The sequence below is a fragment of the Mesoplodon mirus genome, assembly GCF_964341445.2.
Source record: "Mesoplodon mirus genome assembly, chromosome: 4".
Classification (NCBI taxonomy): Eukaryota; Metazoa; Chordata; class Mammalia; order Artiodactyla; family Ziphiidae; genus Mesoplodon; species Mesoplodon mirus.
Window position 1 is genome coordinate 154,477,637 of NC_138979.1, and position 12,642 is coordinate 154,490,278.

General features: G+C 46.1%; 1 protein-coding gene across 2 annotated transcripts in view; it reads right to left on the reverse strand.

The window, feature by feature from the left end:
• ZFYVE26 (zinc finger FYVE-type containing 26) overlaps positions 1-12,642 on the reverse strand; it is a 64,239-nt gene that overhangs the window by 14,497 nt on the left and 37,100 nt on the right. For both annotated transcript variants that reach the window (XM_082616771.1, XM_082616770.1), the window contains exons 27-35: positions 11,863-11,961; positions 9,620-9,783; positions 8,424-8,560; positions 6,222-6,253; positions 5,286-5,422; positions 4,129-4,349; positions 1,166-1,313; positions 732-941; positions 34-252 (exon numbers count right to left, since the gene is read on the reverse strand). In XM_082616771.1, the coding sequence (XP_082472897.1) occupies positions 34-252; positions 732-941; positions 1,166-1,313; positions 4,129-4,349; positions 5,286-5,422; positions 6,222-6,253; positions 8,424-8,560; positions 9,620-9,783; positions 11,863-11,961 (1,367 nt within the window). The remainder of the gene's footprint in view (positions 1-33; positions 253-731; positions 942-1,165; positions 1,314-4,128; positions 4,350-5,285; positions 5,423-6,221; positions 6,254-8,423; positions 8,561-9,619; positions 9,784-11,862; positions 11,962-12,642) is intronic.

Genomic DNA, 12,642 nt, shown 5'->3' on the forward strand with positions numbered 1-12,642 from the left:
CGTGTGAGAGCCAGCCGTGTCTGCAAGTCCCACCTTGTGGAGGAGGTGCAGCAGGGCTTCCCGCAGGCAGCTGTGCCTCATGTAGAAGCTGATGATGGCCAGGTTGGTGCTGTAGTTATGCAGGTAGAAGAGGCATTCTTGGTAGTAGGTGTTGTTCATGATCTTCCCTTCAGGAATCACCTCCAGAGAGAGGCTCTGGGTCCGAAGGGTAGCTTCCAGCTCTTTCAAGGTGGCCAAGTAATCATCATCTTGCTGCCAAGAGAGGACAGAGTGTGAGGGAACAATGGAACTCAGGGAGTTCTCAGCAGCTGCTGGAAATACTATTTTCAAAGAATATTTAACAACGTGGAAAAGTGCTCACTATTATATAGTTCTAAGGGTAGAAAACAGGCAGGATATAAAATTCTTTATATTATAAACTGTATAACACCAATTAAATCAAAAACATAACAAAGAAAATTCACTGAAATCTAAACATTGCTTAAGTCTGGGTATGGGATTATATGTGATTTTCATTGTTTTAAAACTCGTTTTCTTTTTTTTTTTTTGAAATTTGACTCTTTATGACTTATCTAACCATATATAATGGAAAGAACGATATCCAAACCTGACAGCTCTGAGCCAGGGCTGCCACTGTCCGCTGAATGGAAGCTGACACTTTCCCCAGGCCATTACTGACCCTGGGCCTCCCCCTGGCCCTGGAGCCCACCCTCTGCCTGCTGTGCTCTTACCACGGATAGAAGTGGCCTTGCTGTGGACTCCAGGTACTCAACCACATCCTGTACCAGTCTTGAGCCATGACTCAGCTGATTGAGGTCGAGAGGGGGCTTCAGACAGCGACTAAACTTCTCCCGTGCGGCGGTGAGGTTCCCAGCTTTGAGGCAGGCCATGCCCCAAGCGTGCCATGCCCCGGTGGTATCAAGGCCAGTCTTTGTAGAGACCTGGAGGAAAAACTGCTCCTTTTAGGGGGAGGCACCCACAGCCATGCCTGAGGTTCCCAAAGACCAATTCTATCCCCTTGGTGTCAATCATTTCCCTCCCCACCACCCCACCTGCCATTACTCCCACACTGGCAAACTGGTCATGCCTTAGACACTCCCCATGGCCAAGGACAACTAGAGGAGGTAATTCGTTGGGGCAGATGTCAGCTTTGTCTGTGCCTCACCTCAACGCCCAGTTGGTAGTACTCAGCTTCCAAAAGCTGGTTCCTTAGCCTGGTTACTGCGGCTGGTTGCAAGATCTGGTCCAGAGATGGCACGTGGCGATAGGCAGCACCAACTAAAATATTCAGCACATCTACCTTGCTGATGTAGCTACAGGGAGGAAAAGGGCAAGGCAGTGAGGCTCCACAGGGTCATCCCAGGAACAGGTGCTGCTTAAAGGTTTTCTATTTCATTTCCAATGTGAAATGTGATAATGAGAATTGTGAGGTACATGGGAGAAAAGACTCTGGAGTCAGACTCTCAGAAACTCAACTCTATCACTTAGTGGCTCTATGACTTTGGGCAAGTTAGTTAACCTTTCTCAGCCTCAATTTACTCATCTGTAAAATGGATAGAATAACGGGGAGTTTTAAGGATAAAATGAAATAACCGGAGGAAAAGAGCTTAGGATGGTGTCTAGAGCTTTGTAGGCACTCATCAAACTTTAGCTATCAATACGTGGAGTACGGACGCTCCGGGACACTCAGGTCTCCTATTTTGAGGCAAGGCCTTTATACCGAATGCTGGAAGCTCGCAAGCTACCCGTTTTTGTTTTTTTTTTTGCGGTACACGGGCCTCTCACTGTTGTGGCCTCTCCCGTTGCGGAGAACAGGCTCCAGCCGCGCAGGCTCAGCGGCCATGGCTCACGGGCCCAGCAGCTCTGTGGCATGTGGGATCTTCCTGGACCGGGGCACGAACCCACGTCCCCTGCATTGGCAGGCGGACTCTCAACCACTGCGCCACCAGGGAAGCCCTACCCGTTTCTTTTTGATTCTCTGGAACCCTGCTTGCTTGGGAGAGTGTATATGGACTGTATCAGCAGCCTGCACTTCCGGTCAGTACAGAGGTCACATCATTACCATCCTCTGGAGGTGCTGCTGGGCAGGGGCCTCAGATTCAAGTGCCCTGGACTTGACATCCTTATTCTGGGTTAAGGATGGACTCTTGTTACTAGGACTGCTGCCTTTGATCTTATTCCTGACACCTGGTGATTGCAAAAACCTCATAACAACAGAGCCCAGAGAGCTGTCTGGGATCATTCTGTTTAGTCCTGCCTGAGACAGGTCTACACTCAAGGTTCTTGAATCTTGTATCATAATTCTGTCAAAACCCCCTACGGATCCTGACTTGTCCACTGATTTCCCTGGAAAGGGATTCAGTACATCAGTGATTCTCAACCTAGTGGGGATGGGCAGGGGAGAGTATAGTGTGTAAAAGCAAATTCGGTATCATAATGTATTGGACGTGTGTAATAGGCAGTGTGAGTTTTGTTTTTAAACATTTATTTGTCTACAGAAGAAGGTATGAGTTAAAAACAGCGGAAAAATACTCTGCAAACCAGGAGTTCTAAACACACATGAGAGATGAATCTACTATCATTAGCAACTGGGCACAAGTGCAGCGATTCCCTAAAGTGAGTGTACCGATTCCAGGGTTGGGGAGAAAGAATGTGTAATTTGAAACCACTGCTATTAAGTGTCAGAGAAGCCCGTGGCACCTGGGGGTGGGGGAGAATCCCACTGAAGCAAGGACTTCCTTAATTTCTGCTCCCTTAGCCCAAAGTGGATATTTCCTCCATCTATGTTAGATTTTGAAGGAAGTATAGGACTTGCTGTTAGATTTGTTCTCCAGCCCCCATCTAAGTATCCTTTTCTGTTAATAAGATTTTATCTCATTTACATTTCTGATAGTTGAGAAATATTTAGATATATCTTTATTTTTGCCTTAAATTCTACCTCTTGCTGTATAAAATGGTTTCTGTTCTTTCCTTGTCCTCCATTTCTGATAAATTGGTAGAGTTTTGGTTCTTTTCATGGTTATTTCAAAAATTGTATTTAACATATTATACAGCTCATTTTTCATTTGTCAACTTGAAAAATGATGTAGCATCTTTTGCCTCTTGATATGAGTGAAATTAACTCCTTTATATTTCCTTCCACTTTCTGTCCCACCTCCTTCTGCCTTTCTCAACCTTCTGTTTTTTTGTTACTAAGAATAATAAAACTAACATTTTTGGAGTACACAGGCTCAGTTCTTAGCCCTTTATATGGATACAGTACTCTCACTTTACAGCCATATGAAATAAGTATTATTATCATCCCCATTTTCCAGAGGAGGAAACCGAGGCCCAGAGTGGTTAACAGACTCATCTAAGGTTACAGAGCTAGGAAGCGGTGAAGCTGAGAGTCACTGCACTCTCTGTTACCTGGTGAGTTTGCAGGCCAGTACTCTGGGCAGGTGCCTGAAGACCTGACACGTCAAAGAAAATTATGCTCTTCGCTCTCAAATCTGGCTAGGACTGAGAGCTGGGAACGCACAACGTGAGTCACACATCTGGGCGGATAAGCCGGGAGTTGGGAGTTTTCATTGTCAGGTTAATGAATGGAGGCAGAGCAGGTTGTGTAGGGAGCTGGGCCTAAGCCTCACTTTTCCATAGAAACTTCTCCTTTATGACTCACACGCCTCCCTGGGACATAGGGATAGACCAGTCCGCAGTGCGCTTTATAGATCTGTTACCCAGAACTCCCTGAGGCCACAGTCTGAATTCGGTCAAGACTAGGGTAGAGGACACATCTCCTTTAAAAGCCAGAAAGTTCCACAGAGACTAAAGGTGCTCTCCAAAATTGACGTTCATTACAAATTAACCAAAGTCTTTGTTTCCAACTGGAAAAGAAAGACTCTATAGCTAGAGAACCTGCCTTGAGGATCCACTCAGGGAAGGAGAAGAACACAGGCTGTCAACGCAGGGTGAGGAAGACTGCTTGTGATCTGGTAACAGCGTTTCATCAACGTCAAATGGAGATGCAAAACAGTTCAGCATGTTTTGTCAAGAGGATTGGGAGGTGAAAACCCACAGTAGGGTCAGAAAAAGAAGCTGGACAGACATGACCACCATTCAAAAGAGGAGAGACTCATTTCCACTTACCTGTCACAAAGAGCCAGGTCCTGGCTCTGGCCCGCCTTGACGAACATCATCTTGGCGCTGAAGAGCAGCTGCTTCATGATGTCTGTGAGCAGCCCCGCATCTACCTCCGGGTTCGTGAGCCCCTGGGACAGCCTGCAGCAGTGCTCAATCAGCTGGTGGCCGCAGGCAACGCTGTCCTGGTGCAGATTCAGGATGGCGATACACAAGGAGGCGCTGGGGGCCTGGCCCAGGTGGAAGAAGAGAGAAGCACACTGTGAGTTCCCAGACCAAAGCAGTCTTCAAATGTAGCTGGGAGGGAGGAATTATTCTTCCCGTTTCACAAAGCTTGAAAAACCCTGGGGGAAGGAGCCAAAAATCCCACGGCAAAGCAGAAGTAGAGCTAAACATACTTCAGAAGTTCTAAGGAGCACTGGCAAAGCTCTGGCTGCTAGGTTTTTGTCTCCTTACTGGGAGGAAGGCAGCTGCGTCCATGTGTTACCTACTTCCTGGGAATGTCTGTAGGTACCCTTCTTTTTTAGTCTACTCTCCCACCAGCACAGGTGTTCCTTAATGCTGGCTTGGACGATAGTCATCTTGCTTGTCTGGCTACCTGGAGAAGTCTTTGTTTCAAGCCACTGGAAACAGTGCTGCTAAATTAATATTCCTAAAGCACACTCTTAAACCTTCCATGGCCCTGATGCCTACCAAGTACATATATCTTACTGCAGAGTACAAGGCCCTACACATAAATAGCCTGTTTCAACCCTACCTTTCCTCTCTATTAACGCCCTATGTTCTCTCCAAATTAAACCACTTCTAATTCCCCAATCATTTTTGATACTGTGCCTTCGCTTGGATGTTTGAGTTTGGAACTCTTTGCCCTTCTCCTATCCTCACTCCACTCAGGACCCCCAAACTTCTGCTTGTCAAACCCCTACTGCACTTCCAAGGCTCCTCTTAAATGCCACCTCTTCCACGAAGCCTTTCCTGATTTCCTCTTGTGTATTTCTCAAGCTGTTCCTCATTTTCTGCTTTAACTGGTTTACTTGTCTTAGCTCCCATGATATTACACTGCGAGCAAGTGAAGGCCTGCTTGTGTTTGCCCAACTCTGCATTTCCTGCCATGCTACTACACATCATAGGAAACTCAAATGACCGTCACATTTTATTGCTATTACCTGCTCATAGTAAAATTCACTCCGCACCAGCTCATTTTCCTCCTCATTCAGATCCAAAATCCATTCCACCTCAGCTGCTTTGGGGACTCTCACCACAGCTGAGTATGGAGGGCTTTCGCTCTTGGGGCTGTCTGGTGCTGAGAAGACAAATGCCATTCATGTGTCATTCACTGGCCGGCAGTCCAGTCTAGCCCAGCCCAGGGACCACGAGCTGCAGGCAGATCCCTGCCTGATATCTTAGGGCCCTTTCTCTCCTTTTGGTCCCTCTTATTTCTTTTAGGAGACCACCTTGGGTACCTCGAACTTTCTTCCCCAGGCACAGACCTGGAATGAGTGTTACAATGTTTGTCACACAAACTTGTTGCTTCACACAAGAAACTCTGAACGCTGCATGCTTCCCAAATGGAGGGATGAGCCATTGGCTACTCTAAAAACTAACCTGCCCAAACTATTAATAGTGATTACTGAGGGGAAGGAGGGAGCATTAGAAGGCAGGATGGTGGTGAAGGGAAACCTAGTGGGGGAAGAAAGAGAAATAAGCTACTAGAAGTTAAGGACCAAATTCTTTGGCTGCTGGTCTTCTTGATGCTGGAAGCTAATGGGCCAGTATGATAGGTTAATATGATGACAAACCTTAAGGGAAATAGCCTGACAGAAATGCCGAGAATTTTCTTTGGTCAACCTGTTGGACTGAGTTGCCATTGAGGGTGTCAGTTGCAACAGATTTGCTGAAGGAAGAGCCAACTTGAGCATAGAGACAAAACGTCACAGGGAGGGAAGTCCCTGGTGGTCCGGTGGTTAGGACTCCACGCTTTCACTGCCGAGGGCGTGGGTTCAATCCCTGGTCGGGGAACCAAGATCCCACAAGCTGGGTGGTGGCAAAAAAAAAAAAAAAAAAAAAAAAAAAAAGTCACAGGGAATGGGATTCAGCCTTACCTCCTGGTTGTCCTGGATTCTCCTCTGGTGCACTGGAAACAGAGAAAGAGAAAGTGCAATGCTTGAATACCACCTCCTGCTCTTTGTTTTGAGCTTAGTGTATAGCACTGACATTTACTGTTACTCGAGTGAGATTATCAGGGAATCATCCAAAACTCTTTTCTCTCCCTCACCTGTCACAGCCAACCACTTACCATTTCTTGCCCGTTCCATTTAAAATACCTGTTTAAATGTCCCCATCACTCTCCTCATCCCTGCCTCAGAGAGGGCCCTCATCGTTTAATGCTAGAGCCTTTGCAATAGCTTCCCAATTGGTCTCCTTGATTCTACCAAGCTATTCTCTACTTTGTAGCTACAGCAAGCTTTCAAAAATGCAAATCTGGTCATATTATGCTTCTGCTTAAAATTCTTTGATAGCTCCTCAGGGTAAAATATTCCACATTTGCAGTTTAGCAGACAAAGCTCCTTATGGCTTGGCTGCCTCTTGAGACCATCTCCTACCACCCATGACCTCTGCTCAAACCATAAGAGTCCTCCCCACACTGCTATGGGCTCTGATCAAGTTCAGCTGGTGCCACCAACCACTAAATCCCAATGTCACAAGCCAGAGCCCAAGTCTATCACCTGCACGAGGAGCTTTCTGGTCAACCCCAGCCCATGCTGTCAGAGACCAAGCTCCAAGCCTTTGTGCCATTCCCTAGGTCCTCCCACCTCAGCTGCCAGCCTCTGAGTCAAGAACCTTAGCCCATCACCTACCTATTTACACTTCCTCAAAGGACCCACATTTTCTCCTGCCCCTACCTTTGCAGTTGTTACTCCCACTTTTGGGCATGCTCTGTTTCGGCTTCTTTTCCTACCAACTTCTCATCCTCTAAGTCTCCGACCAAGTGCCACGCCTCTAGAAAACCCTCCTGATCACTGGGCTAAGCTGGGTGTGTCTCCACACGGCACTTACCCTGTGGTCTGTGTTTTGGCTGTCTCCCCACTAAAATGGGGGCTCCTCGAGGGCAAAGTGATTATTGCTCAGTGATTGCTGAATGAAAGAAGCCTCACGGATACCAACTGCTCATTTCAAATCTCAGCAGTATGATAAATGGGTAATTTCCCTGTCCCCCACCCCGAGGGAGGCAGTGGTATGCCAGGGTCACAGAAACTGTGGTATGAACACGGCACGTCTTCCTTCCTGTCAGGTCAGTAATCACCATGGTAAATAATGTTAAAAAATGTTCATAGTAAAAGAAACATAGGGCTTCCCTGGTGGCGGAGTGGTTGAGAGTCCGCCTGCCGATGCAGGGGACACAGGTTCGTGCCCCGGTCTGGGAGGATCCCACATGCCATGGAGTGGCTGGGCCCGTGAGCCATGGCCACTGAGCCTGCGCGTCTGGAGCCTGTGCTCCGCAACGGGAGAGGCCACAGCAGAGAGAGGCCCACGCACCGCAAAAAAAAAAAAAAAAAAAAAAAAAAAGAAACATAAAAATGCTGTTGAGCTACTGGGCAGAATGTAAAGTCCCTTTAAGTCTGTTAGTAAAACATGAAGAACTCAAAGTAATTTTGCTCTTGGATAGCTGCTTTGGCTCATATTCCCACATGCTCTAGGAGTCTTAGTTTCACCCTCTGCTGCTAGAAGTAGTAGAAAAAATTGAGCAATACTGGGCTGGCAAACACAGTCTTGACCTGTCTCGCCAGAGGCATGTTCTGAGGCTTGTTCCCAGCTGAACTGTGCACAGGAAAGTGTGTGGGCTCTTCTAGTTGTGGATAACAAGCCAGAATGATGAGCTCAGTGAGAGCTGATGCAAGTGAGGCCCCAGCATTCAGTAGGTGAACGTGTCTTATGGAGTCCAGCTGAGACCAACTGAAGCGAGAGTGGCTGGAAAAGAGGTGAGGTTGTTGGCAAACTAAGATCCATGGCCTCAGTTAGGGGACAGGCCGAAGAACTAAGTGTCCTGATCCCAGAGAGAACATCATGTAAGAGCTCTGATCTCTGCTTCTACTCATCCCTACTTCCTCTCTTAGAAGTCTCTCTGACCAGGGTCAAACATTACACTGTAGAGTTAATGGCATTTCAGTGTGAATGTGAAATGAAAACTTTTTGTAACTGCTCAGATTTGAGACGCTTTCCATAATGAGACCCCTAGGAGTGTCAGGACCCGGGGGAGGGTGCAGTGGTCAATAGCAGCAGCGGCCCCGCTGCAGGACACTCACTCTTTGTTGAAGTAACTATGGCACTGGTCACACACGCGAGTAGGGTTCTCTCTGCAGCCTTCCACCACCGTTTTCTTAGTGGAGCAGGAGCTGCACACTAGCCGACCACAGCGGCGACAGTGATGACGCCTGTTAAACTGAGGAGTGTCATCAGGAAGAGAAGGAGGAGGGAGGAAGAGAAGGTGAGATGGCAGGACCTGTGAGCACCCGTCAATCCATTCATCCTTGGAATTGGCCACCTGTGACTTACTAAGAATACCGTGTGCTTGGGCCTCTATTGAGAAAGAACACACTAGTCCTTGCCTTCAAGAAGCTGACATTTAAAGATCTCTCTCATCTGATGGGCAAAGATGTCCAAGTCATGGACGGTTTTTCAACAGCTCCTGACAAGTCTTGTCTGTCTGTGGAGGAAACATGTGAAGACACCACAAAAAGCAGTGGGGAAGAAGTGACTTTCTCAGCCAGTGAGGATCACATGTCTACATGGTATTGATGATGATGAAAAAGTGTCCTTTTTTCAAGATGCTTTTACAAATACTGCCTTATTTCATCATAAGAGGTTGATAGATATATTACACCGCTTTTATACACGAGGAGGAAACAGACACAGAGAAGTTACATCATCATCCTTTTCATCAGCTGAGCTGTTGTGCCAGTCAGGTACTGTGTTCAGTGTGGTAACACTGGTTACTGTAGTTAGTGTTTATAGCTCCATGAACCAAATAACCTATCATCCCTTGTTTACAAGTGAGCATCTGAGACCGAGAAAGTTAACAGTCACATTGCTAGTAAGAGGCAGTGCTCGTATTAGGACTGAGGTCACCTGGCGCCAGCACATAAAACCATTACCAGGTCACCCGTCTTTTTGCGAAAGACACAGGAGCTAGAAACGAGATGCCCCGACAGTTGGTGACTCCTCCCATGCAATACCACTCTGGCTCTTTTTATTTATTTCATGAGAATGGCGGAGATTTTAGAATTTAAGGCTCCTTGAGGGTGTCTACCATCTGTCTAAATTCAGAAAATATATTCAGCTCAGGTCAAAGATAAACCCAGAGCCTTAGATCTGGTAGTCAGTTCTTCTGAACATACCCATATCCCCTTGGGGACAGGAGGTGACTATAAACTCAGGCTCAGGAAGTAGAGCTTTCCTTTAATTTCTCCTGCAGGTAAAGCCGGAGACGGATGCTGCTTACCATGGTGAAGCGCTCCCTGCAGCAGACCATGCAGGTGCTCTCACTCTCATCCGGTACCCACTGGTGCCTGGCAGGGGGCGTTGCTGGGGGCACAAACTCCAGGGGCGGCTGACTCTGTGGGAAGCTCCTCTCCCTCGGAATGGGGGAATGCACAGTGGAGACACCTGGGAGTCAAAGCCACAAGTCAGAGTAAAAGGTGATCAGTAATCCAGCTAATAAACAAAGAAGGGATGAGAGTTAGAACTGTACCACTTTACAAACCTCTACTGATATCAGAGATCCAGTTATTGATCATTGATGGCTGACTGCAAAAAGAGCATTGTGCGTCTCCTGATGGAAGGCGCATGACCGCCTATCAAATATACTAACCAAAAAATATTAAGCCTGAATCAAATCAAGCTTCTAGATCTATCTACCAGCGTACTGGAAAACACAGGGGATGGAGACCCAGATTGCCATGGGGTGACCATCGGCAAAATGCAGTGTGTGGGAAGCTCTAAAGGACAAATGACCTAGTTTCCTCCACAGATAAAAAGAGGTTGGGGAACCTACTGATTAAAACAGATTTAAGAGAGAGTTTAGCCGAATGCCACATGTGGACATTATTTACATCTTGATTCTAGAAAGACCAATTCTAAAAAAAATCTTCATGAGACAACTGGGGAAATCTGAATAGTGACTGGAGAGTTGATAATAATAAGGAATCATTCATTTGGTTTTAGGTATGAGAATGATGTCATGGTTTTGTTTTATAAATGTCCTTACCTTTTAGAGATATACCCTGTTTTATTTATAAACAAAATGGTATGATATCTAGGATTTGTTTCAGAATAATCCAGTAGAGGGACAGGGGTAAAGATGAAACAAGAATGGTCATACTGACATGATAAATATTGCAGCTGGGTACTAGGTATGTGACACTTCATTACACTGGTCTCTCTACTTTTGTGTACTGGAAATTTTCTGTAATAAAAAGTTAAAAAAATTAAGTAAACCAAAGCTGCTCAGGCTGCCTTATGCAGATTTGTGAAGCTGCTCATATCCCTGTACGTCTGAGCCCTCCTGTCAGGTCTGCTGATTATTGTGAAGCATGGCTAATTCTCAAAGCATGGCCACGAAATGCCATGGTCTTTGTTTTATGATATCTAAGGAGATTTCTTGTCAACTAGCAGAACGATGTTGGCAGGCCACAGAAAAAGAGAACTGGAAAACACAGTGACTCTTAGCCGCACCCAGAAGAAGAGGGGCTGTCGACCTCTCCCCAGAAGCCTGCTCTCCTAACTGTGGGCAAAACAAACACTTGCTGAGCTGCTTCTGAGTGTAGGCCATTGGGCAAAAGTCAGGAGACTGTGGGAGAAGAGGGGTGGTGAAAAGGGGTGACAAAGACATGGCAGAGGCCTTCAAGGACCTTGCACCCTGTGTGGGTGACAGATATAAATAACTACCTGCAGGACAGGGTCAGAATGAACATAAGGACTAAATAAGTCGATTCTCCTTATTAGTAGATTCCATATTTGTGAAGTTGCCTACTCGCTAAAATTTGTTTGTAACCTCAAAGTCAGTATTTGCATTGCTTTTGCAGACATGCACAGAGTGGTGAATAATTTGAGTTGCCTGGTATACAGCTTCTCATCTGGGGTTGAACAAGGTAATGTTTTGCTTTCTTATCTCAGCTCTCATACAGAGATGACCAGAGGATGCAGATGGTAGGGGACAGTGCAGCAGGGTAGTGTAAGAAGCTCCACTCTGGGGCTAGTTGGACAGGGTTTGAATCCCAAAGGCTCATTAGGCACTCATTAATGGCATGGCTTCAGGCAGGTCACTTTAACACCCTGAACCGCCTTTTCTCTTTTGTAAAATAAAGAAAATAGAATCTACTGGGATGAATTGATTCCAATTTGAGATTATAATGTATGTGAAATGTGTGTGTGTGTGTGTGTGTGTGTGTGTGTATGCATGTCCACACATGTATACACACACACATGTGCACGTATTTTCCTTAGGAGCAATGGTTTAGTATTTGCTAATTCAGTGTTTGTGGAGCCTTCATAGATATACTACTGCAAATAATAAGAATCGATTGTATGTTGAATTTTCTGGGATACAAAAAGCTGGAATGAATCAAGAAAAACAATTAATAAGAATGTTGTGACTGGAAATGAAAAAAGAGGCAAAAGAATCAGAAAATCAGAGTAAGGCAAGATTGAACTGAAAAATGGGTAACTCTCAGAACCTGTCCTTACCAGGAGCAGCAACAGAAGAGAACTCCGCTGATGGTGACCTAGACAAGGTCTCGAGGTCTGAAGCTGGGCTGACAATTTCCTGGAGGTAAATCACAGGATCTGTAGGGAGGGAAAATGTTGACAGATTGGTCTATCATAAACATCCTTACTTGCTGTGCTAGGCATTTAGTTCAAAGCCCTGTTGGTTTCGCTGACTGTCATCCCATGACTCTACTAGGTATGCAGACAATGGCAGAGGTACTTCTAAGACGACAGCAAGCATGCTTCTTAAATGCCTCAATAAACAAACTATGTTAGGCACGTGAGATAAATGAAGTAGACACTAGGATTTTACAAAGTAAATCTAAAGATGCCCAGGGGGAAGTAGAAGACATTTAAATGGTGGTCCTGGAGGGTAGGAAATAAGAAAAAAAAAGCTGGCTGGGAACATCAGCCCCCACTTATTTCATTTTCTTCATTCTAGAAGAGGCTGAGTCAGTTCACACACTAGTGACATCTGATGTGATCCTGGGAATAGCGCATACGCTCAGTACAAAATGATGGCACTTAAGAGCCCAGTGCACCAAGGCCAGACAGAGACCACCCCCAGCATGCTTTTCTGTTTTTGTTTTTATTTATTTTTGGCTGCGTTGGGTCTTCATTGCTGCATGCGGGCTTTCTCTAGTTGCGGCGAGTGGGGGTTACTCTTCGTTGCGGTGCGCAGGCTTCTCATTGCGGTGGCTTCTCTTGTTGTGGTGTGGAGCACGGGCTCTAGGCTTGTGGGCTTCAGCAGTGGTGGCT